At 30.1% G+C, this 25,973-nt stretch overlaps 1 protein-coding gene across 4 annotated transcripts in view; it reads left to right on the forward strand.

The window, feature by feature from the left end:
* Positions 1-25,973, forward strand: part of LOC135954412 (myb-like protein Q) — a 402,184-nt gene that overhangs the window by 54,169 nt on the left and 322,042 nt on the right. For all 4 annotated transcript variants that reach the window (XM_065504580.1, XM_065504579.1, XM_065504582.1 and 1 more), the window contains exons 2-3: positions 18,981-19,145; positions 21,951-22,049. In XM_065504580.1, coding sequence (XP_065360652.1) covers positions 18,981-19,145; positions 21,951-22,049 — 264 coding nt within the window. The remainder of the gene's footprint in view (positions 1-18,980; positions 19,146-21,950; positions 22,050-25,973) is intronic.

Here is a 25,973-nt window from a genome sequence, read left to right on the forward strand (position 1 = left end):
TGTAAAAATGTTTTTCATTAACACATTTTTTTGCAAAAACGTTATTCTCTAAAATCGTGTTTCTGTTAAAATGTTTTTCATAAAAACCGTTTTTGTAATAACGTTATTTATCAAAACGGTTTTGTGTAAGAACGTTTATGATAAAAACGGTTTTATTTAAAAAGTTTTCCATAAAAACGATTTTCTGTGAAAACTTTTTTTTTTTGAAACGTGTTACTAAAAACGTTTTTTACTGAAGCGTGTTACTAAAAACGTTGTTTACTGAAACGTGTTACTAAAAACGTTTTTTTACTAAAAGAAGGTTTTAAAATTTTTTCACATAAAAAGCAAGTTTGTACCTTAACCCTCTAACCGGCAAGGCTGCCTTTAGGCGGAGTATGTTAAATGTATGTAATGCTGCTTTATTTGCTTATTTCTCCAGTTATAATGGTAAATATGGGTAAAGAGACAAACAATTTACTTATTGTGATAAATATGAACGTTCACTTGGCTTTTGTTTTTTTTTATTCCAACGTATTTCTTTTTTTTTCAAACAATAACCTGGTATATTTTATTACCTCAAAATAAAATTGGCCGGTTAGAGTGTTAATTTTAGATTTTATAACAAAATTTCGTTGTCACTCAAATGCTGTTTTGATTTTAAATCTTTAGATTTAATTCAAAATCTTAAACATTTAAAAAGTGTGGTTAAACTATTTTGCAAAAGAGCCTTTAAATTATTAAATGGCTGGTTTTTCCTTGTACATATGAAATAAATACAAATAAGTACAAAAACGAGAGTGAGTTTTTATTTAGTATTTTAAACCTAAGTCGTACTGTACTGCACTGGTATCAATTGCAAACCACAAATGGGTCATAAAATCTTTGTTTTCTATACTAAAAATGGAAAATGTGAATTGCAATATTTTTTTTTTATTTAGTTAGGTTTTTACTCAACTTTAAATAAAAATTAGTTTCATATTTGAAATGTTTTCCTTATTTAAATTGCTTTTGCTTATTTTATGAGTTTTTGGAAAAAAGAGTCATTAGTTATTAAAGCAAATTTGTTTTCAAGTTAGCGCAGCAAAAGGTGTGTTTTCAAAGGAAATGATTAAATGAAATGTTATAAATTTTCAGTAGAAATACATAGATTTACGCAACTAGGCCGAATTCTTGGTAGTTTTTAGAGGTGTGTAAAAATTCTAAATTATAATTTTTGCAGCGAGTTTTATCGAAAAATGTGTATTTATTTATGAGTCATATTTGTTACTGCTACAATTTTGTAGACATGGCCATATCATAAAGCAGAGACCAAAAATTACTTGACAGATTTCGAAAATAAGGCAAAACCAAGGATTTTAGTAAATTTTTTGTCTCTCCTGAACGAATTTTAAAAAGGGACTTATCACCTTTGCATACGAAGCTAAAGATATTTTAAATTGAAATATTTTTTTTTATATTATTTTCCAGTCAGAGTCATGCAATCAGTTTCTCTAATCTAAATTTGTTTCATTGTTCTAGCATTGTTTTCACTTTCATTCTTTTATATCTAGATCAACACCCATTTAACAAGACTCTAAAACAATTACAAATTATAACAAAATGTTAAAAAACAAGTAAGAGAGCTATATTCGGCTGTGCCGAATCTTATATACCCTTCACCAAATTATACTTTACAATAAATTTTTTTAAATATTTTTAGGTAAACAAAATTTAATTTTTTTTTTAATTGTTTTTCAAAATTTTTGAAATTGAAATAGTTTTTTAATTTTTTTTTAAAAAAATGGTTTTCCAATTTTTTTTTTGGAAAAAAATTTATGACAAAAAAAATTAGTTTGGTGAAAAAAAAATTCGGGTTAAAAAATATTTTTACCGATTTTGACCCATTGTAGGTCCAACTTACTATAGCCTTATCTACATCGTTGCAATGGACTTTGAAATATCTATCATTAGATATCCATATTGTCTATATTAATGACTTAGTAATCCAGATATAGATCAAAAATAGGTCAAAAATCGAGGTTGTCCCGGTTTTTAGCTCATATCTCCGTTATTTATGGAGCGATTTTAAATAGCAAACATCTCGAAAGCATGTCTGACAGAATTATTGAAGATTTGGATCCCGAAGATATCTGGGGTCTTCAGAAAATTGATTTCAACAGACAGACTATCTATAAGGATCCAGAATATATATACTTTATAGGGTCGGAAATGAAAAATGTAGAAATTACAAACGGAATGACAAACTTATATAACCCTTCTCTCGAAGGTGAAGGGTATAATAAATTGTTAAATATCATGCAAATAATTAATTTTAAATAGACTAACACGAGTGCAGACACCAGTAATCACATAAACCCAACAACATGAATGGCTCCAGTATGGAGCACCACTCACTCATTGCTGCCCAGCAAAAACTTCGCTTACAAAGGCTACAATGTCTTTTTAATAATGTCTTTTTTAATAACTTACTTTTTAAGTAGTAAAGTCTAAAAATACAAAATAAACAAACAAAACAAAAAAACTGTTACTTTTTTTAATTTGCCCATTTTTTTATTGCATGTTTATTTTTAGAAAAACAGAAAAGAATATTGTATTACTGTGTGAAAACCATTATTTGATGCACAATGAAATAACTAAGCAGTGGTGTAGTGAGCACAACGGCAGACTACCAAACAGAAGGTTGCAGGTTCGAATCGGGTCTGCGACTTATTTTTTTTTTATTTTTTTGTGTAAATTAAAATTCTATAAATAACTCTACTAACAAAACAACTTATTTCTGGCCAAAATATAAAGGATTACTTTTGGGACATCGCGAACAAAAATAATGACTCCTTACAGTTGAAAAATAAGTAGTTGAATCGTCAAATTCCCCTTATTTTTCGGCTTATTTGTAAGAAAAGTTTTTGCTGGGTGCTTAAGCAGAGGTTATGAATCTTTAGTTTTATTGTTTGACTTAATGATTCTTTAGTTTTATCTGGCTTTTATTTGTAATCGTTGGAGGCGTCTGCTAAAGAATGTTATTATATATTTTAAATGAGTTTTTTGGGGTTAATTTTTGTTGTCAACTAAGTAAAACTGAGTTTTTGTGTTTAAGTTGTTAGTTAGCAGAAAAGCATGTTAAAATGTTAGATATGTAGATAAGAAACTTATATAATAAAGATTAATTAAAACAAGTAAGAGTTCTATATTCGGCTGTGCCGAATCTTTTATACCCTTCACCAAATTATACTTCAACATTTTAAATATTTTTAGCTAAACAAAATTAAATTTTTCTTCCAGTTGTTTTTTTTAATTTTTTGGAAAAAAAAATTTTTCGATTTTTATTTTAAATTTTTAAAATTTTTTCTTTTTTAAATTTAAAATTTTTTTTTAAATTTTAAAATTTTTTTTTTTAAATTTTAAATTTTTTTTTTTTTTAAAAAAAATTCGGATTAAAAATTTTTTTTTTCCGATTTTGACCCATTGTAGGTCCAACTTACTATGGTCTTATATACGTCGTTGCAAATGTCTTTGAAATATCTATCATTAGATATCCATATTGTCTATAATAATGATTTAGTAATCCAGATATGGGTCAAAAATCGAGGTTGTCCTGGTTTTTTCCTTATATCTCAGCCATTTGTGGACCGATTTTCTCGATTTTAAATAGCAACCGAGCCGGAAGAATTTCGGAGATATTGATGTATCATTCGTGTATGTAAGTTATTTGGGGGCTACAGAAAGTTGATTTCAACACACAGACGGACAGACGAACATGTCTATATCGACTCCGCTATCTATAACGATTCAGAATATATATACTTTATGGGGTCGCAAATGAAAAATGTAGAAATTACAAACGGAATGACAAACTTATATATACCCTTGCCACTCATGGTGAAGGGTATAATTAGTTAAATATAAATTACATAAAGGGATTAAATTAATGAAAAATATGTAGTAAATCTAAGTTAAATGTAATGTAAGAAATTATAGCATAACTTAAGGCTACTCTAAAAGGCATTCTTAGCATCTTAATTAGTTAACAAGAAATAATGGCATACATTTAGGGGCCACAACTATAAATTAGAAAATAAACAGAAATTTAAGGAAATTTCTTATTTATTTCTAAAATTAAAATAAAAATTACATAAAATTGATTTCTTTAGTAATATTTTTTTTGATTTTTTCAAAACTGTGTATTGCTTTTATTTTATCATTATTTTAATACATATGAAAAATGAAAAAAAATAATTACCATTTATTTACATTACCTACTTTGGCCTAAATCAAAACCAACATGAAACCTCAAATAGGTTAAGCCAATATTAGTGTTAAGCACTGAGAAAAATTAAAATCTGAAAAACAAAAAAAGTCGCCACATTAAAAAAGCCCTTTTTAGCAAATGTTCAAATTATTTACTCATGCAACATACAATCTATTCCACCTACCTACCGTACATCAAATGTAGCTGAAAATAAAAATGCTAAAAAAAAGTGAACAGCAAAAAATATTGTGGTTTATCCAATCACTGTCGGAAAAACAACATGACACCAACGTCACCACAAAAACCAGCAAAAATTTCAGCAACATATAATTAGAATTTGAGGGGTATTTCATAGATGAGAGAAATAAAATGGCATGAAATTTGGTTTTCTAGAACTGCTATCATAAAATGTAAAATTATGAGAGAAATAAAATTAAATTTGATTATTGTGGCAGAAAATAGAAACCTTTCCTGGAACTGTTACCATAAAATGTAAAAAGTATAAACAGGAATATTAACAAAAAGCTCTGTTAGCATTTTAAGATCTCAATCTATAAAAAAACAAGTAAGAGCTATATTCGCCTGTGCCGAATCTTATATACCCTTCACCAAATTATACTTCAAAATAAAAATTTTAAATATTTTTAGATAAACAAAACTTATTTTGTTTTCCAAAGTAATTTTTTAATTTTTTGGAAAAAAAATTTTTGAATTGTTTTTTTAAAATTTTATTTTTTAAATTTTAAATTTTTTTATTTTTTTTAAATTTTAAATTTTTTTTTAAATTTTAAATTTTTTTTTATCCACTTTTTCTAATATTTAGCGAAAAAAAAACCTTTTGGTGAAAACAAAAAAATTCGGGTTAAAAATATTTTTCCCGATTTTGACCCATTGTAGGACCAACTTACTATAGCCTTATATACGTCATTGCAAAGGTCTTTGAAATATCTATCATTAGATATCCATATTGTCTATATTAAAGACTTAGTAATCCAGATATAAGTAAAAAAATAGGCCAACAATTAAGGTTGTCCTGGTTTTTTCCTTATATCTCAGCCATTTGTAGACCGATTTTCTCGATTTTAAATAGCAACCGAGCCAAGGGGGCTTTGGAAAGTTGATTTCAACAGACAGACAGACGGACATGTCTTAAACGACTCCGTTATCTATAAGGATCCAGAATATATGTATATAATTTATAGGGTTGGAAATGAAAAATGTAGAAATTACAAACGGAATGACAAACTTATATATGCCCTTCTCACGAAGGTGAAGGGTATAAAAACTTATCTTGGTATCATCTAGCAAGTTGTCCTTGTGCTAGAGAAACGACTCAGTGTTATAGAACAGTTGTCGGCATCGTTAATCCATCGAACGATGTTTTTCGGTACCATCCTGAAGCCATCTTGAAGGAATGATTCATAACTCAAGCAGGAATGGACAGGATTGATTTTGGATAATTAAATCGTTTATTTCAAAAACCAGTCAAACAACAAAAAATCCAAAATTTAGTTATTAGGCGATTACTGTTTTGTAAAGGTAAATGTATCAGTTAATATAAACAAAATTAAATACTGCCCCCTATTATGGTGAAGCAAAGCCGAGAACTCCGTGTTTAGTGCAGAAAGAAGTCAAGTAACAGCGTTGGACTGGTTTTGGCCTACGTAATATTAGGTCTAAATGTTGTATGTCTCAATAAATCTAAAATAAATAAAAGATTTACAATTTCTAAAAACCTACTTGGTTGGATATGAAAAGATTTATGGGAATATTTTTCAATGGCCTGCAATGGAAGCAGAATACACTGTCATTTTACTTCTGACGTTCCTAACAAAATTAAAATATTTGGTAAGAAATATTTGTTTCAAAAACCAGTCAGTTTTGGGTGGCTAGGAAGTTTTCTTTGAATTAATCAAAATCACTAATTTGCTGCTTGACTGGTTTTTGAAAAAAACTATTCAATTAACGTAACACATTGACTCGAAAAGGAACTTCATTATTTAAAGACAAAACGGCTTGATCGCCACATTTTTGTTGAGTTAATCCAGGTGAAAAATCTATGAGAATCTTTAGTAAATGTTGGCTTTTTGTAACCCAGATAAATTTTCCAAGTTTTATAAAACTCACAGAACAAAAATTGTCAAAATTTACAATGCTGCTGACAAATTTGACATAGCTCCATCAATGTTTCGATCTAACAGCAGCCCTAGTATTCCTTTTGTTTTAAATATTGGATGTATGACTTAAAAATGCGGGATTTACAATTTTGAAAAAAAAAGTTTCCAAAAATTTATTTTCAAAATTTTTTTCGAAATCGTTTTTAAATTTTTTTTAAATTTATTGGTAAACAAAAATTAAAACAAAAAATTAGTTTGATGAAAAAAAATTCGGGTTAAAAATTTTTTTTTACCGATTTTGACCTATTGAATTTTCCAAAATTTTATTTTCAAAATATTTTTCGAAATCGTTTTTAAATTTTTTTTAAATTTTTTTTAAATTTATTGGTTAAAAAAATTTATAACAAAAAAATTTGTTTTGTGAAAAAAAAATTCGGGTTAAAAAATATTTTTACCGATTTTGACCTATTGTAGGTCCCACCTACTATAGTATTTTATAAATCGTTGCAATGGACTTTGAAATATCTATCATTAGATATCCATTATGTCTATCTAATGAGTTAATCCAGATATAGATAAAAAGTATGTCAAAAATCGAGGTTGTCCCGGTTTTTCCTTATATCTCAGCCATTTGTAGGCCGGTTTTCTCGATTTTAAATAGCAACAGAGCCGTGAGAATTCTCGATTATTGATGTATCAATCATGTTTGTAAGTTATTTGGGGGCTATATCGACTTCGCTATCTAAAACGATCCAGAATATATACATATCGCACTGGTTCCTCTAAAGATTGACGCTCTATTAAAAAATTTTCAGTAGAAGCTCAAAAAATATTTTTTTTCAATATGTACATTACAATGAAACAACTGTACGGATACAACTGTAGTTTTTGGCGAAAGAGTAGAGAAAATGATAGCAGAGTTTTACAGTGGGTAGATGTGACCACTGCACATCGATTTCTTGCAAAAAGTGTAAAATGAAAAATTTTGAGTTGTCGCTCTTTAGAGGAACCAGTGCGATATGTATACTTTGTGGGGTCGCAAATGAAAAATGTAGAAATTACAAACGAAATGACAAACTTGACGCATGCCGAAGGGTATAAAAATTGAGTAACATTTATTCTGTGCCAGCTTACTTTGGACAAATATGTTATAATCTCTCTTTATTTGTCTAGAAACTTTTCAAAAGCCTCAAATTAAAACTGCTTTAAACTTAAACAGAAATCAAAACAAAGAATGTCCATTATTTTCATAAAATTTTCTACATATTCCTTAGAAAATGTAGGCATTTTTTTGTTATTTGTCTAGAAACAAGCACATGCACTAATTTAAGAGACATATTAAACATTTGGGTCAAATAAATATTTATTTAAAAGAAAAAGGAAAAATTATGAGGAGGATGTACAAAAAACAAACAAGGATTTCAACATAGAATAAAGGAAAATAAAGTTTATAAATAAGCCTAGAATATAGGATTAAACAGATAATAGGCTGGCTGGTAATAAAAAATGTCAAATGTTGACAACTTCAAACTCATTTAAATATTTAAAATTTTTATAAATTTCAAGTAGTATTTTTTTAAATAATACTTGAAATTTATAAAACTTAAAAATGTTGTACTTTTTTCATATTTAAATCCTTACCATTAAAAGAGTTAATTACCTCATATCAATAGCTTTATACTTACATTTAAAGTCCATTAAATTAAATTTCACTTTATATAAATATAAATTGCAATTAATTCCAATTAAAAAAACCAACTTTTATTGTAACTCGTGCTATTTTAAAGATTAAAGCGTTTTGTTTTCTATGCAAAATCTAAAGATCTCTCGTAAACAGTTCAATGAAACTTGCAAAAACAAGCACAGTATACTCTCATATACAGACAAACACGTAAAAATAGCAATAATAATAGGAAAAAAGTACTTGTAATTTCCTATAAAACTCACTATTTAAGGAGAGTAACAAAAATAGTACTTTTACGAACAATATGTAGTAGTAGTACGTATGTGTTGTTGTTGCCATGTTGAATTGCTTTTTTTTGTAGACAACAACAGTAATATCGTTATCATTATCAACATCTTTACATAAACACATACTACATACATACATTATCGATTAACTTGAGTAGCAGTAATTTATGTATTAAAGCGTAACTAAAAGAGATCAACAACAAACATTAACAAAACAGTAACAACAACAACAACAGTATAACAGCAATAATAAATAAGACGAATACATAATAGTGGACTCGTACTCGTATTGAAAACAATCATACGATGTGACATACACGAATGAGTGCATGTACAAACGAACGAATGTACGTACACACACTTGGAGTCAAACATGCAGTAGCCAATGCACTGCAAGTCAAGCATACATTTTTTCTTATTTAATGTACGAATGAATGTGTACAAGAAAAATGTATGAATGCAATCGTGTGCATCAGGGATGGAATATGTAAATCATTTATTTACTACAATGTTTTAAAGAAAATTCAGTAATACTTACTTGTCCTTCCCTGCTATGCAAGTCCACAGTAGTTTGTCTTTTATGTTTTTGTCAGTCAGCCTTTGGCTGAGACGAAAACACATTTTAATTCCCAGTGTTTAGTTGTTGTAGTCGTTATTTTGGAGTGTGTAACTACTGACCACAGCTGTTTATAAATGTGAATGTGTCTGAAGTTTTTTTGTGTTGTATTTTTTTTTTGTTTGTTTTAAGTTTATTACTCTTTTTATACAGTGAGTGACAATACAATGAAATTTCAGTTTTCTAAAAAATATCAATTCAAATTTACTAGCTTTTCTATTAAAAATATACAGCCCAATTATGAATAAAAAATTCCCCGGGAGTTTTTTCCCATTGAATTTGAATAGGAAAAATGGGAAAAACTCCCGGGGAATTTTTATTCATAATTGGGCTGATAGTAAATTTTTTTATTCAAATATTGTACAAATTCTTTAAACATAAAAATATTGTCATATTATTCGGAATTCATAAATTTATCCACTTTTTCCGGAAATACATCCAAAATTTATAGTTGCTGCCGTTATCTTTTTGGACCAGGTGGTCCACATACGCTTAAAGTCGGACATCTGCTGGGATATATTTTCTGTGTTCTTTAATTCTTTTTTTTACAAGTCCGAAGTTGTGGACATCTGGGTGGAGTTGCCTCCCGTGGTACAAAATTGACATTATTGTTTGAATACCACTCAAGGACCTTTTTTCCATAGTGCCTGATGTCAAATAGGGCCAGAAACATGAATAATAAAGGTAAAAGCAGTTTTTGTAGACACTCCGTAATATATATTTATGTGTTTATCGTGCCTGATGTCACAAATGATTGGCTTCTTTTGCGGCAACTGCAAATGGCTTGCCACGCAAGATACTTTTTGTATAATTTTGTTTGTTCTTCCATCAACCACATAAAAATCTTGACCCGGAAGTTGTGAAAAGTCTAACTATACATAAGTTTCATCAAAACAGGTATATTTTTATACCCTTCACCATGAGTGGCAAGGGTATATATGTATAAGTTTGTCATTCCGTTTGTAATTTCCACATTTTTCATTTGCGACCCCATAAAGTATATATATTCTGGATCGTTATAGATAGATAGCGGAATCGATATAGCCATGTCCGTCTGTCCGCCTGTCCGTCTGTGTGTTGAAATCAACTTTCCGAAGCCCCCAAATAACTTACATACATGATTCTTACATCAATATCTCCGAAATTCTTCCGGCTCGGTCGCTATTTAAAGTCGAGAAAATCGGTCCACTAGGACAACCTCGATTTTTTACCTATTTTTGACCTATATCTGGATTACTAATATAGACAATATGGATATCTAATGATAGATATTTCAAAGACCTTTGCAACGACGTATATAAGACCATAGTAAATTGGACATACAATGGGTCAAAATCGGAAAAAATATTTTTTAACCCGAATTTTTTTTTCATCAAAATTTTTTTTTGTCATAAATTCTTTTTCCAAAAAAATTAAAGAAATTTAAAAAAAAAAATTTTGAAAAAACTTTTTTAAAAAAAATTTAAAAACAATTTAGAAAAAAAAAATTTTAAAACATTAAAAAAATTTTGATTTTTAAAAAAGTTTTTTCAAATTTTTTTTTTTTTATTTCTTTAATTCTTTTTCCAAAAAAATTAAAGAAATTTAAAAAAAAAATTTGAAAAAACTTTTTTAAAAAAAAATTAAAAACAATTTGGAAAAAAAAAAATTTTAAAACATTAAAAAAAAAATTTTGATTTTGTTTAAATAAAAATATTTTTAAGTATAATTTGGTTAAGGGTATATAAGATTCGGCACAGCCGAATATAGCTCCCTTACTTGTTTTTTGACCTCAATTTTTTCGCTCGATCTTTCCCTTCTAAGTTCTTTACCGCATTGTGATCTGGAGCTTTCTGAACTTTATACGACTTCAACCCAGTATTAGCTTGCCTCTCCGCACAAAAGAATCAGAGCATTTAACTGTACGAGCTGCTTTTCTGATAGAAGTGTTCGGTACTCTAAAGAGTTCGAAAGAGGTACTCTAAAGAGTTCTTCGGTATCTTTTGCCTTACCAATATCTGTTAGACCCTTTACTTTCAATGCTCAAGTCTTCCTTATACAGAATCTTCAGATCTTTTCCTATTTTTTTTTTTTGAAAGTTCATATTGTATTTTTTTAAGTTATAATTATTTTTTCACTTCGTTTTTTCGGTGGCCATTTTGACCTAAATAACAGTTGTAAATGAATATATAAGTTTTGGCTGGAATAGTATGTATACATTTTTTTCGACTCACTCTTTGTGTTATTTTGAAGGGTAATATCTGTAATTTATTCTCACTTAATTATTAAACATTATAGTGTAACCAAAAATTATTTTTTTCTTCGAAAATGTAAAATTTTGTACCAACAAAGCGTCATATGGAAGAAGTTTTACTTCAATTCTTTAATTTGTGACGCTGAAGCACACCGATTGCTCACCAAAGCTTATGGTGAATTTGTTACATTGGCCAAAAATGTTTGAAGACCAAGAATTGGAAACTCCATGAAGATTGTTGTCAAACTCAACAACAGCTTGCAAAATCATTGGGAGCCACTTAAGCAGCAATTTCAAAACGTTTACAAATAGTATTCATCCGAAAGCATTGAAATTGGATACCATACGAATTGAACGCTATAAAACAAAATCATTTTTGCACCGAATCATTAAATGGATCCATTACTATATCACGAAGCGTAAGAGATCATATGTGAAGACCGACCAACCATCCAAATCTACACCAAAGCCAAATATTCATGGCGCTAAGGTAATGATGTGTATTTAGTGGGAGCAAAAGGCTCCTATCTATTATGAGCTGCTGAAATCTGACCAGATCATCACTGGGAACCTGTACCGAACGCAACTGATTCGTTTGAAGCGAGCTTTGGACTAAAAACTCCCAGATCCCTAATATTCCATCATGACAACACTGTAAAAAAGTATTTAAAATGAAGTCCAGACCTTGCACCGTCCGACTATTATTTGGTTCGATCGATGCAGAACGCTCTCTGTGGGATATGATTCACATTGGAACAGAGTATCCGATATTAGCTTGATTCGTTCTTGTTCTCAAAACATGAGCTGTTCTTTTGGCTTGGAATCCATATGTTTCCAGAAAGATCGAAAAAGGTCATAGCTAATAATGGCAATTACTTTGGGAATTTGTTTGGATTGTGATTGAATATTTTGAAAAGTTTCCATTGTATTGTCAACCACTGTATAAATACAATGATACAACTGAGGCAGGCGAAAAGTTGATTCGATCTTAATTTTCCATCTCTGATAGATGTTGCTGTTTTTCGTTTTTTACTGCGCTTTTTTGTTCGTTTGGTTATTGATGCCACAGTTGATTGGAAGCAGTTGTAGTAGCAGGCATCAGCATTTTATAGTTTACAATACATGTGCAAACATTCGTTTACTTACTGACATTAAGCCACTTGTTAAATATCAATTCTGATAACAATTCAAGCAAACAATTTCGACATTTTGTAAAATAGACAAATACAGTGGAACCGGCATAATATGAACTAAATAAAAGGAGAATGAAAAAAATTAGTACTAGGATTAGAATAAAGAATACAAATGGATTTAGAAAAACTGGTATATTTTCTTGCTTTTGGTTAGTGGCGTACTTTGTGAGTCAAGTTGGGTTTCATTTTATTTAGGTTCCACTGTCAACTTTATTATCACTGTAGATTTAGTAGCATCGCCATAATAATCACTTTAAAACCGGCAATTTTTAGCACATGCGCCTATGTACAAATTCTACTTGGACATGACGTCTCCTGCTTTTATTGCTGCTGTCGCTTTGAAATCATTTTACTATGAACATTTTTATTCAGGCATCATGCTGGGTTTTTTATATTAAAAATTACATATAATTTTAAAAATGACCAGCATTAAAATAGACGGTTATTTTAAGTTTAAAATAAATTGCAATAGAATAAGTATAAGAAGATAGATATTTTAAAATTTAATTTTGATTTAAAAAAATATAAATTTATAAAATTTAAACCACTTACATTTCTTTCATTTTACACCTGTTGCCAACTTTGTATTTTATAATAAATGATTTGTTCATTAAATTATTTTTTCAGTCCAAAAATTTTACTTTAAAAATTAATTCACTGTCATAAGTTTTGGTTTTTAACCATTAAATTTCGTTACATTTTTCATACACTACTTCACAATGTCACTGCAATTTAATTCATCCTCTATTTAATTTTAAAACTAAATACAAGAAAATGTTACACTAAATAACGTTGTCTATAAATTAAATGAATTTATTTATTAATTGTTTTTCTTTCTCTTTGTTTGGCATTGGCAAATAAATTTTCATTAGCTGCTGTTAATTCTATATAAAAACAGTTCATCTTTATGTTTATTTATTGGTGCAACACGCTCAAGCAAACAAACAAACACACCGAGATATTTATTGTTCCAAACCGCTAAATTGCCACCACATTCACGTGACACTTTCGCATAAATTCACAATTAACCAACGAAGAATACAACCATTCGCATGCAATCACATCCCAGTGGAGCGTCGCTAATAATGATGGTGCTTGGAAAACGTTTTGGACTGTTTGTTTTTTGGCATTTAAGCAATGCTAATCGTAAAGATGAAGTGCTTAAAGCATTTGGTTAGAGGGGGGAAATTAATGCTTTTAATAAACTCAAAATTAACTGCAAAGTTTTCTTTTTGTTGCATTTTTTCTTAAAGAAAATGTCAGAAAAAAATTATACTAAACTGTTAGATACAATGGGTCGATAATAGTGAAAATTACTGATACTTATGGAATTTTTTTTCTTGTAATTTATTTTTTCTAGAACCTTGCTATTGCTATTTGTTTATTGTTAAGCAATATCTTAGGAAAATGTAAAATTTTAAATATAATTCCCACAATTTATTTAAAATTTATTTCCCACTGTGCTTTTATAATATCACATGACAATGTGAAATGCTTGCATTCATTGCTGCTTTATGCCAACCCCTTTCCCGTTCATTTTAAGTAGTTGTGAACGCCAGTCACCATAAATTTTCATTTTAAATAATGATTATTTGTTTTAAGTTTTTCTTTCTAAGAGTACGAGGCTTAAATGGGAAATTCTGGGAGAATCTTAAAAATGAGAAATTTTTGAAAATGTTGAAATTTTATTTTGAAACATTTGTACAATAAAAATTTATCTAAAGTGTTGGCCATTGTTAGCTATGACCTTTTCCATCATATCGATTCCAAGCCAAAAGAACTGCTCATATTTTGAGGCCAAGAATCAAACGAATATCGGATACTCAGTTCCAAAGAGAAGTGTATACCAGAGAGCGCGTTCTGTACTAAAAAGCGGGTGATCCAAAACTTCCCAATCACTTGATTCTAAACAGTTTTTAACAGGTATTGCAACATGTGGCAGAGTATTGTCATGACGGAATATTACGGTTTCAAGTCTGGGCGTTTTTCGGGCAATAGTCGCTTCAAACGAATCAATTGCATATGGTGCAGGTTCCCCGTGATCGTCTATACATATTTCAACAGCTTGTAATAGATAGGAGCCTTTAGCTCCCACCAAATACAGAGCAATACCTTAGCGTCATGGATATTTGGCTTTGGTGTCGATTCGGCTGGTTGGCCAGGCTTCATATATGATCTCTTATGTTTCGGGTTATCGTAATGGATCCATTTTTCATCGCGGGAATAATATAGCGTTCAAGCATTCAAAATCAACTTTTCCCATCATTCCGGAACATTCCCAGTCAAAAGAACTGCTCATCTTTTGAGGCCAACAACGTATCAAGGCAACATTTGATAATCTGTTCCAAAGTGAATCATATCCCAGAGAGAGTGTTCTGCAATGATCGAAACAAAATAGTAGTCGGACGGGGCATGGTCTGGACTATAAAGCGGGTGAGGCAAAACTTCCCAACCACTTCATTCTAAATACTTTTTAACAGATATTGCACCATGTGGCAGAGTGTTTCCATTTTGGAATATTACATTTTCTTGTCAGGCCGCATATTCAAACGAATCAGTTGTGTTCAGTGCAGTTTCCCTATGATGTTCTGGTCAGCAGCTCCCACAAAACGAAGAGAATTTCCTTAGCGCCATGGATAGTTGGCTTTGGTATCGATTCGGCTGGTTGGCCGGGCTTCTCGTACGATCTCTTACGCTTCGGGTTATCGTAATGGATCAATTTTTTATTGATTCGGTACAATAATGATATTCTTTTTCATGCAAAATCTTTTTTCAAGATCTCTGGGGTTCAATGAATCTGGCTGATCGCAAACGTTTTGAAATTACTGCTTGAGTAGCTCCCAATGATATTTGCAAGCCCTTCTTGAGTTTTACAACAATCTTCATGGAGTTTTGCCTCCAATTCTTGGTCTTCAAACTTTTTTAGTCTGGCCTGCGCGATTTTTGTCTTCCGTGTTAAAATCACCACTTCTGAACCACACAAACCAACTCTTGTACGTTGAAACCTATGGAACACATTCACCATAAGCTTTGGTGACTTAATTAATTCCTAGATGAATTGTTTAAGACGGATTCTGAGCGCCATTAAAATCATTAAATTGCCACTGAATTTCTGTACTTTTCAAAAATTCCATCCTTTGTTTTATTAAGTAGGAATTTCCAAAGTTGTTAAAAAAGAAAACATTGCTGTCATATGGGATCAGATATTACAAGATCATCATGTAACCTGTATTGAAATTAAAGCCAGCTTGATTGACCATTTCACCTTCAAAAAAGTTTCTTTCTAGCTTTGTTTCTAAAAATCGCCCACGAAATTTTGGATGAATTCAATCTAATAAAAGTTGTTAGCGTACCAAAATTCCTTCCTTATTAAAACTGGATGTTGAGGCCTTTTTAGAAAGAAGAATTTCCCAAAATTTCCATTACCCTCCTCTTACAAGTACGAATGTCGCCCGGTAATATTGTGCATTTAATGAGTTTTTCTTACACATTTGTTTACTTTATTTTGCGTTTTTTTTTTGTTTCTCATAGAAACTCATACTATAAATACCGCAAAATTTGTTAAAACTACCTTGATTATAGAAGTCTGAGATGTTGAAGAAAAATCAACAACAGTTAAAATAAATAATAGAAAAGTTTGTAAAGAAGAAAATAAAATTTGTTTTTTCTAACAACAAAATTGCATGTCTTACAATGTAAATTGGCTGGAGTTTTGGTTACAATTCAAGGCATAAGTAGAGGAGAAATACCAGAAGTACCAGGTGGAAATAATAGGAAACTAAAAAAAAAGATTTTTTAAATAAAACTGAACATCAAATATAACAATGAATAGTCATCAAAAAAGAACAACAAAAGAATAAGTTTATAAGAAGGCTGTGTAAAATTCATAGCTTAAATTGCTATTTTCAGCACTTTGGTTTAGTAAATTTCATTACCTTACGACTTCTTTAGAAGTTGTTCTTGTACAGGTTTAGTTTTGTCTGCTATATATCTACCTAGTCTTTTCTTCTTATCGATTTCTAAATTTGTTTCTACTGGCTACTTTAATCTTATACATTTTTTACTGCTATAGCAGTTGCTATCCACAGATCTTCAATTTCTCATTCATGTTCGTTCATTATTATTAGTTGTTTTCAACAAATTATTACCTCATGAAAGCTTATGCTTTCATGTCTGTTTTTTTTTTCTCCAACAATAGTTTTCCATTTTACTATAAAATTTACTACCACAATAATTACTAAATACTACAAGTTTTTCCAAACACAAAATATGACTGTCCGTCTGACAGTTTTAACTGCTACTGTATTAAGCCTTGTTGTCCACAATAACAGCAGCAAACAACAAGTAAGATAGCTATATTCAGCTGTGCTGAATCTGATATACCCTTCACCAAATAATACTTAAAAATATTTTTTTTTTAAATATTTTTATTTAAACAAAATCAAAATTTTTTTTTAATGTTTTAATTTTTTTTAAAAAAATTTTTTTTTTCCAAATTGTTTTTTAATTTTTTTAAAAAAAAAATTTTTTTTTTTAAATTTCTTTAATTAATTTTTTTTGGAAAAAGAATTTATGACAAAAAAAAATTTTTGATGAAAAAAAAATTCGGGTTAAAAAAAATATTTTGTTCCGATTTTGACCCCTTGTAGGTCCAACTTACTATGGTCTTATATACGTCGTTGCACAGGTCTTTGAAATATCTATCATTAGATATCCATATTGTCTATAATAAGGATTTAGTATCCAGATATGGGTCAAAAATAGGTAAAAAATCGAGGTTGTCCTGGTATAGCAACCGAGCCGGTAGAATTTCGGAGATATTGATGTATGAATCGTGTATATAAGTTATTTGGGGGCTTCGGAAAGTTGATTTCAACACACAGACGGACAGGCGGACATGGCTATATCGATTCCGCTATCTATAACGATTCAGAATATATATACTTTATGGGGTCGCAAATAAAAAATGTGGAAGTTACAAACGGAATGACAAACTTATATATACCCTTGCCACTCATGGTGAAGGGTATAACAAGTGAGATAGCTGTGCCGAATCTGATATACCTTCACCAAAGTATACTTTAAGATAAAGATTGAAAGAAATTATTTGATGATACAAAATTGGGTTAAAACATATTTTTCCCGATTTTGACCCACTTAGGTCCAACTTACTAAGGCCTTATATACATCGTTGGAGAGGTCTTTGAAGTGTCTTTCACTAGATAGCAATATTGTCCATATTAATGACTTAGAAATCCAGATATAGATAAAAAATATATAGTAATCGAGGTAGAGGTGGTTTTTTGCTTATATCTCAGCCATTTGTGGACCGATTTTCTCCAATTTAAATAGCAACCGAACCGGTACTGTAGCGGATATATTGATGTATGAATCGAGTATTTAAGTTGTTTGGGGTCGTCCGAAAGTTGATTTCAACATACAGACAGACACTGATATATTGATGCCGGTATGTGTAAGGATCCAAAATGAAAAATTTAAAATTACAAACGGTATGACAAACTTATCATTGAAGTGAAGTTTATAAAAACATCTTTAAATGGAGAATGATCATGTTTTTGCAAGCAAATCAAGTCAGTGCTTATGATTAAGTCAGTACGAGTACAAGTGGTACGTACCTCTGTTTCCTCTTTGGGACTATATTATTATGACTTAAACGAACCAAAAGTGACTTGGGGAAAGGTAGTGGAGTAGCTAGTCAACTACTGTTGGCACATCTTTCTATCCAACGTATTTAGCAGTCAGCCAGAGTCAGTGTGTTATTAAAACAAATCGCCTTACAAAGAGCTGCTCACATCACACAATATGCATTTATTGCATTTGTTTGTACAACCAAACCAGACCAAATAAAAATACACCAAGTTATTCATATGATGAGAGATAAAAAATAAAATTGTGCATCACTATACGTTTAAATATGACCAAACAGGAAGTGACTGTTTAAATACACGGCATTGATAACAAAAACAAAAGTGAGTCTGAGAGATTATGATGACGACGATAATAATGATGATGTTGCTGCATGGTTGATTGTACTGTCGTAAATGTTAAATGATCAAATGAAAGTAAAATTTAAACGATTATAAGTTAATGGCTTTTTAAATGTGCGCTTTTAACATTTATTTCCTATTAAAACGGGCTTAATGGTTTGAATGCATTTTAATTGTGTGCTACTTAGATGTACATAGCTGTATAAGGTTTGAAAATTAGGGTTTTTAAAAGAATTTGTTAATAAATAGGAGATTATTAAAAATAATATACATTTTCTACATACATATTTTTAGGTTCTTAAATATATATAAAATTGTAGCATACTTTTAGGCTTCAAAAGAAACCTTAACCTTATTTAATAATTAAAACTTGATTTCCTACTTTCTCGAATATTCAAAACTGTCATGTAGCCCAAGATAACTCTGTGCTTCAAAATATAAAAAAAATTAAATATACTCGACAAGTGAATTTTTCCGTGTTGTAGGCCTGCTGGAGTTCATCATAAAAATGTACTTAGTGCATCTTAGAATTTGTGTAATACTTTTGATCTTAAATTTTATATATTCCAAATTTTCATTTACTAATTCTGTTTAAACTTTTGTTTTCTTTTTAGCTAAAAAACAAAATGGTGCTGCTTTGCGTACAAATAGTTTAGGTTCTGGCACGCGCACACCACCTTTGGAACGCAAAAGCAAATTAAGCGCTTTGGGGCGTTTCTTTAAACCCTGGAAATGGCGGCGGAAAAAGAAAAGCGAAAAATTCGAAGCAGCCTCAAAGTGTAAGTAAAACTTTTTCTTATTTTAAAATAAAACAAATTAGAAACTATGATAAAATTTTAATCGAATTTTTTTTTTATTTAACGAAAACGATTTTTGGTAAAAGAATGTTTTAGTGGAAAAAAGCATTTTATGAAAAAGAATTTGATGAACAAATATTCCTTCCACAAAAGTGGGAATAATTTTATGTATTGCTGTAATGCACACTTAACAGAAGCCATCGACTCGAAATCATTTTCTGAGTCGACTTAACGATGTTCGTCTTTCCGTAGCAGACATTTGGTCAATTACATGGCCACGAATGCGACATTCGTACGTGACATTTGTACGCCTATAAATTGAAATAGATTTTGCAAAAATAAGAGTATCTGAAAAATAATTTGGTCTTTATTTTCCATTCAGAGGGTACTATTTAAAATAATAAAAAGTTCTTTCGAAATATTGTTGTCCAAAATATTGAACGAAATAATGGTATATCGTACGTGACATAAAACGGAAGTAATTTTAAGGTACATGTAGAAATATGCGAAAATTTGCGAATTGTGAGAGTTGTTATGTTTTCTTTTAATTTCTTACACTATACGAAATATTTTGCCTTTACAATCCGTCATATTTAAATAAAAACAATCTTTGGATGATTTTATAATAAACAAAATTTAATATCGTACGTGACATACCGTACGTGACAGATTTGTTTCTTATAATAAAACAATATATATTCTGTAAATATACATATGTATACAAAAAGTAAAAAAGTGAATAGAAAATATACATTCGGTTTCAATAAACAATTTGACAATAGCAAACAATCAGAGTCAAATTCATTTTATACTACAAGCTAATTGGGAGCCTAGTTTTCGCCGCAACATAACTAAAACATTAAATAGTTAAATATAATCAGTTTAAACTATTATTTTTGTCTCTAAAATGTTGTAATATGATCTAAATACTTTCACATAGTAACATTTTATAATTTTCTTCTATTCAAATCATCTTGAAAAAAAGTTTCAAGATTTTTTGTGTTTTCTCGTGGAATTGTCCATATGTGTGCTTATATCTCGATTGCTAAGTTATGTACTTAACACAGAATATGGATATACAATGAAAGGCATATCACGGCTATGAATTTCGGACCGACAATGGGACATTTGCGGGAAACATATTTTTTTACACCCGACTTTGTTTACATAGACAATATGCATATCAAATGAAAATCCTACGATGCACAGTGGTATGAGAATAAAAAAAAGAGGGAAATTAATCTGTAACTTCTAAACCCTTACGCCGATTTGAATGATGCGCAAATAGGAAGTATAGTCGAGTTTATGTTTTGAATCTGCTCGACGAGGAGATTCTATATGTGTAATTTTTTTTAAATCGGAACACAAACGAAGAAATAGGATCATTTTAAAAATTGAACATACCCGAGGTGTCCTACTATGGGAATCTCTGGTCCCGCTCCTGGTGGGGTCATGAGGTCTAAATTCAAAACTTAAACTCTACAACACTTCCTCTTTGCGCATGTGAAATTTCATTCAAATCGGCGTAAGGGTTTAGAAGTTACAGATTTATTTCCTTTTTTTTTTATTCTCATACCACTGTGCGATGGTGTTTCAAATTTGAATTTCCTGGCTCTTAACTGAAAGGGCTTCTGTCATCAGGCATCTGTCAGTTGACTCCTGACAAAAGTTTAACAAGTTGCGTCATTTAGTTTTTGTTTGACAGCCATTGATAGCAGATTGCCTCCTGACTTGAGGAGAAATTGTAAAAAAGTGAATTTAGTCTGCTCATTAAACATAATTTTTTGCGGAAAATATTCAGGCTAAGATTGATAAATACTATTCGAACTCTGAACCACCAATTTCAATGGTAAAAAAGTGGTATATCTACACACGAAACTATTAAAAAAAAATCACGAATATGGCCGATCGGAGATTAAAGATTGTGGAAGCAATAGGCATCTCATATGGCTCAGTCGTTTAAATTTTGAATGATCACTTGGGTATGAGAAATCTGCCCGCAATATGCCTACCGCATTTGCTCATTTGCACAAAATGGTAAATACATGTGCAGTTTCCATGAATTGGGTGGGCTCTCTCTTCCGCCCTATTCTTCGGATTTAGCCCTGAGTTATTATTTCAAAAAAAGTCGTGCCGGAAAGAGATTTGACTCCAACGATGAAATCATCTCACAAAAAATACCTACTAGAGTATCCAAAACCGAAACTGAAAACCGGTCAACCGGTTTTTTCATCTTTTTAAACTCCACCGGTTTCGGTTTTCTTAAACATTTTGATTTTTTTAATAAAAATTTAATAAAAACCGGTTAACCGTTTTTTGGAAGACAAAAACTGAAACCGGATATTTGGTTTTTTGTAAAAGATAAAAATCAAAACCGGTTTTTTCAGAAACACATTTTCGGTTAAACCGGAAATTAAAAGTTTCCGTTTGTTGCTGATTGGGCTGAATAATAGATTCGGTTCTGAAAAAATATTTAAGTCGATATTCATGATCTTAAAAAAATCAACAAATTCACTGGTATTTACTCACTTTTGAGGCTCTCTGTATCTTGATGACCTCGACAAATTTTATTTTTTGGAAGGGATAAATAAAATTGGAGAAATGTTGGACACGGAGCTCAAAGAATACTATGTTGAAAAATAAAATAACTTTTTATACAAAAACCTGCGATATATATCATGGATTAGAAATTTTTTAACAAAAAAGTTTGAGATTTTTTTACTTTTATTTTTGTTTAATACTTAAACTTTATGAATAATTTTGTTTTTATTTAATTTCTATTTTTAGCCCTTGAACGCAAAATATCTGTACGTGCCAATCGAGAAGAACTTGTTCAAAAAGGTATTCTATTACCGGAAAGTCCGCTGGGGAACATACAAGAACCAGGTGAGTTAGTTAAAAAAAGACAACAAACAAATTCGGCTGTGGAACTCATAACTTATCTAAATAGATAAATTAAAGTTCAGAATTTTTAAGATCATTACTCACAAACTACTCCATTCGACTTGGAAAGAGAATTGAAATTTTTAATTTATGAAACAAGTAGAAAAATAATTTAAAAATAAAAAAAGTTTAAAAATAATTAAACCGTAGATGAATAGTGCTTCAGTAGTGCTTTTGAACTATCCAGGAATACAATTCAGAAAACAGTTGATTTTTTTCCGTTAAACATGTTATTGATCTAGTTCAATAGAGTGCTTTGATCAACTCTCCCATTACAAATATTCATTGAAATTTCTTACAAATAGAAATCCTCTTATTATTTGTAAATCCTACTTCATATTTTGTTGCATTTTGATTTACAATCATTACAACCTTTCAATCTGTCAGTCGTAAAACTTTCTTAAAATCATTCACCAACTAATCTGTTAAAAGAGATGTCGAAAGATTAAACTGTACAAATTGTTGGTATCAATCAATAAAATATACAGCAACAACAAAAAAGAACTGCAACAAAAAATTACATGCAACATAAGCAGCATTAATATTTAACTGTGATGTTTTGTGTTATGTTTAATAAAAGATGCGCAAAGCTTTGATGGATAAAATATTAGGGGTAGAGAAAGGTTTAGGAGCTGTCCTCAAACCAAACAAATTTACTTAATTGTGTAAAAAGAAATTAACAAAAAAAAAAAAAGGAAATGTGTAATTTTTATTAAATACTTTTTAATACTTTGTAATGACTACCATATACTGTATGCATTCCTTAGAGTTAGATTAGTAATGATTGATCTAATATATCAATTCACATTACCTACACATGAGATGACCATGCCCGCAAATCTCGCTCGTGCAGAATTTCCAATGTGGCAAGAGCTGTGTGGCATGTAGCATCGTCCTGTTCATATCATCCAATTCAGGCCAACGTCGCACAGCGGTATGAGAAAAAAAAGAGGGAAATAAATCTGTAACTTCTAAACCCTTAGTCCGATTTGAATAATTTCACATGCGCAAAGAGGAAGTGTTGTAGAGTTTAAGTTTTGAATTTGGACCTCATGTGCCCACCAGGAGCAGGGCCAGGGATCTCCAAAGTAGGACACCTCGGGTATGTTCAATTTTAAAAATTATCATATTTCTTCGTTTGTGTTCCGATTTCAAAAAAATTACACATATAGAATCTTCAACTCGACTACACTTCCTCTTTGCGCATGTGAAATTTCATTCAAATCGGACTAAGGGTTTAGAAGTTACAGATTTATTTCCCTCTTTTTTATTCTCATACCACTGTTCGTCGTTCTCATAAAAATATCAACCGATGATGCTGACACCCATTTTGATAAAACAATTTTATAATTTGCACTAATTCTTTAACGCTATATCCGTCCATGGTGATTTATCAAAGCAAACTAAGTAAATATGGCCGCTATCAATTGTCAAAGTCCCTATTGTAAGATCCTTTCCATAATAGACCCACAAGGAAGTGCAAGTTCGAAAATCATTTTACTTGTTGCTGCTGCTCATTTGTTATAACAAGTCACAAGACAGTAAATTTTTTACACTTTTTATACCCTTCGGCTTTGTCATTCCGTTTGTAATTTCTACATTTTTCATTTTCGACCCTGTAAATAAAGTATATATATTCAGGATCCTTATAGATAGCGGAGTCAATTAAGCCATGTCCGTCTGTCTGTCCGCCTGTCTGTTGAAATCAATTTTCTGAAGACCCCAGAAATCTTCAATAATTCTGTCAGACATGCTTTCGAGAAGTTTGCTATTTAAAATCAGCAAAATCGGTCCACAAATGGCTGAGATATGAGGAAAAAACCAGGACAACTTCGATTTTTGAACTATTTTTGACCTATATCTGGATTACTAAGTCATTAATATAGACAATATGGATATCTAATGATAGATATTTCAAAGACCTTTGCAACGACGTATATAAGACCATAGTAAGTTGGACATACAATGGGTCAAAATCGGAAAAAAATATTTTTTAACCCGAATTTTTTTTCATCAAAAAATTTTTTTTGTCATAAATTCTTTTTCCAAAAAAATTAATTAAAGAAATTTAAAAAAACAAGTAAGAGTGCTATATTCGGCTGTGCCGAATCTTATATACCCTTCACCAAATTATACTTCAAAATTTTAAATATTTTTAGGTAAACAAAATTTAGTTTTTTTTCCAGTTTTTTAATTTTTTGGAAAAAAAAATTTTTCGATTGTTATTTTAATTTTTTTTTTTAAATTTAAAATTTTTTGTTTAAATTTAAAAAATTTTTTTTTTAAATTTTAAAATTTTTTTTTTTTAAATTTTAAAATTTTTTTTTTTAAATTTTAAAATTTTTTTTTTGTTTTTTCAATTTTTTTTTTTTTTTAAAAAAAATTCGGGTTAAAAATTTGTTCCCGATTTTGACCCATTGTGGGTCCAACTTACTATGGTCTTATATACGTCGTTGCAAATGTCTTTGAAATATCTATTATTAGATATCCATATTGTCTATATTAATGTCTTAGTAATCCAGATATAGGTAAAAAAATAGGTAAAAAATCGAGGTTGTCTTGGTTTTTTCCTCATATCTCAGCCATTTGTGGACCGATTTTGCTGATTTTAAATAGCAAAATTCTCGAAAGCATGTCTGACAGAATTATTGAAGATTTGGATCCCGAAGATATCTGGGGTCTTCAGAAAACTGATTTCAACAGACAGACAGACAGACAGACGGACAGACAGACAGACAGACAGACAGACAGACAGACAGACAGACAGACAGACGGACATGGCTTAATCGACTCCGCTATCTATAAGGATCCAGAATATATATACTTTATAGGGTCGGAAATGAAAAATGTAGAAATTACAAACGGAATGACAAACTTATATATACCCTTCTCACGAAGCTGAAGGGTATAAAAATGTTGAAAAAACTTTTTTTAAAAAAAATTTTTTAAAAAATTTTAAAACATTAAAAAAAAATTTTTGATTTTGTTTAAATAAAAATATTTTTAAGTATAATTTGGTGAAGGGTATATAAGATTCGGCACAGCCGAATATAGTTCTCTTACTTGTTTTTTCACAAACACAAACTGCAATGCATTTTGCTTGTCTGCAGATACACCCAGAGTGTCTGGCGGGAATCGAACCCGCAACCCTCGGGTTAGTATAACATTAAAAACAAACAAAAAAATTTGTTCAATACATATGAGTTGTATGTCAACTGAATTTATTAATTATCGTGGGAAGGACCGATGGAATAGTTGATACAATCGTAGTTCTAGTGTTAAATCTTCTGACTATGCGCAAGGCCACTGTGTTTAAAAATACACACCATTATTTATATAGCCACCTAAAAGCCAACATTGTTTTTCTGCTTTCAGTATTGAATACAAAATAAATAAATATTTTGTTTTGATTTTAATTTTAGCAACTTTATGCACATATTTCCATTACTTTTCACTTGTCTTGTGTGTTGCATGGATCTTTGTAGAATTTATAAAATGTTTTTGCAATTATGTATGCTTGATGTATTCTGTAAATATTACGTCTATAAAATTTTTGTTCCATTCGTTTTATTTTTCTCGCTGTAGACAAGTACGAGTATTTAGTAAGAAAAACAAATCATAAATCGAAACATGATTAAAGCTAAAAAGAAACGACAGACAGACAGACAAGATTAACTAAAAACAAATTATTAAAGTCGTATAATCGTTGGAAAAAATCAACAACTTATAGACAGACAGACTGAATGATTATTTTACAAGAAGATTCGTTTAAAATGTTGGCGCGCTTTTTATTTCTTTGTCTTTTATTTTGTTTAGATTGTGTGTCTTTGTCATTGCCAACCAATAATTATTTTGGCCACTTGTGTA

Source organism: Calliphora vicina, chromosome 3 (assembly GCF_958450345.1).
Source record: "Calliphora vicina chromosome 3, idCalVici1.1, whole genome shotgun sequence".
Taxonomy (NCBI): domain Eukaryota; kingdom Metazoa; phylum Arthropoda; class Insecta; order Diptera; family Calliphoridae; genus Calliphora; species Calliphora vicina.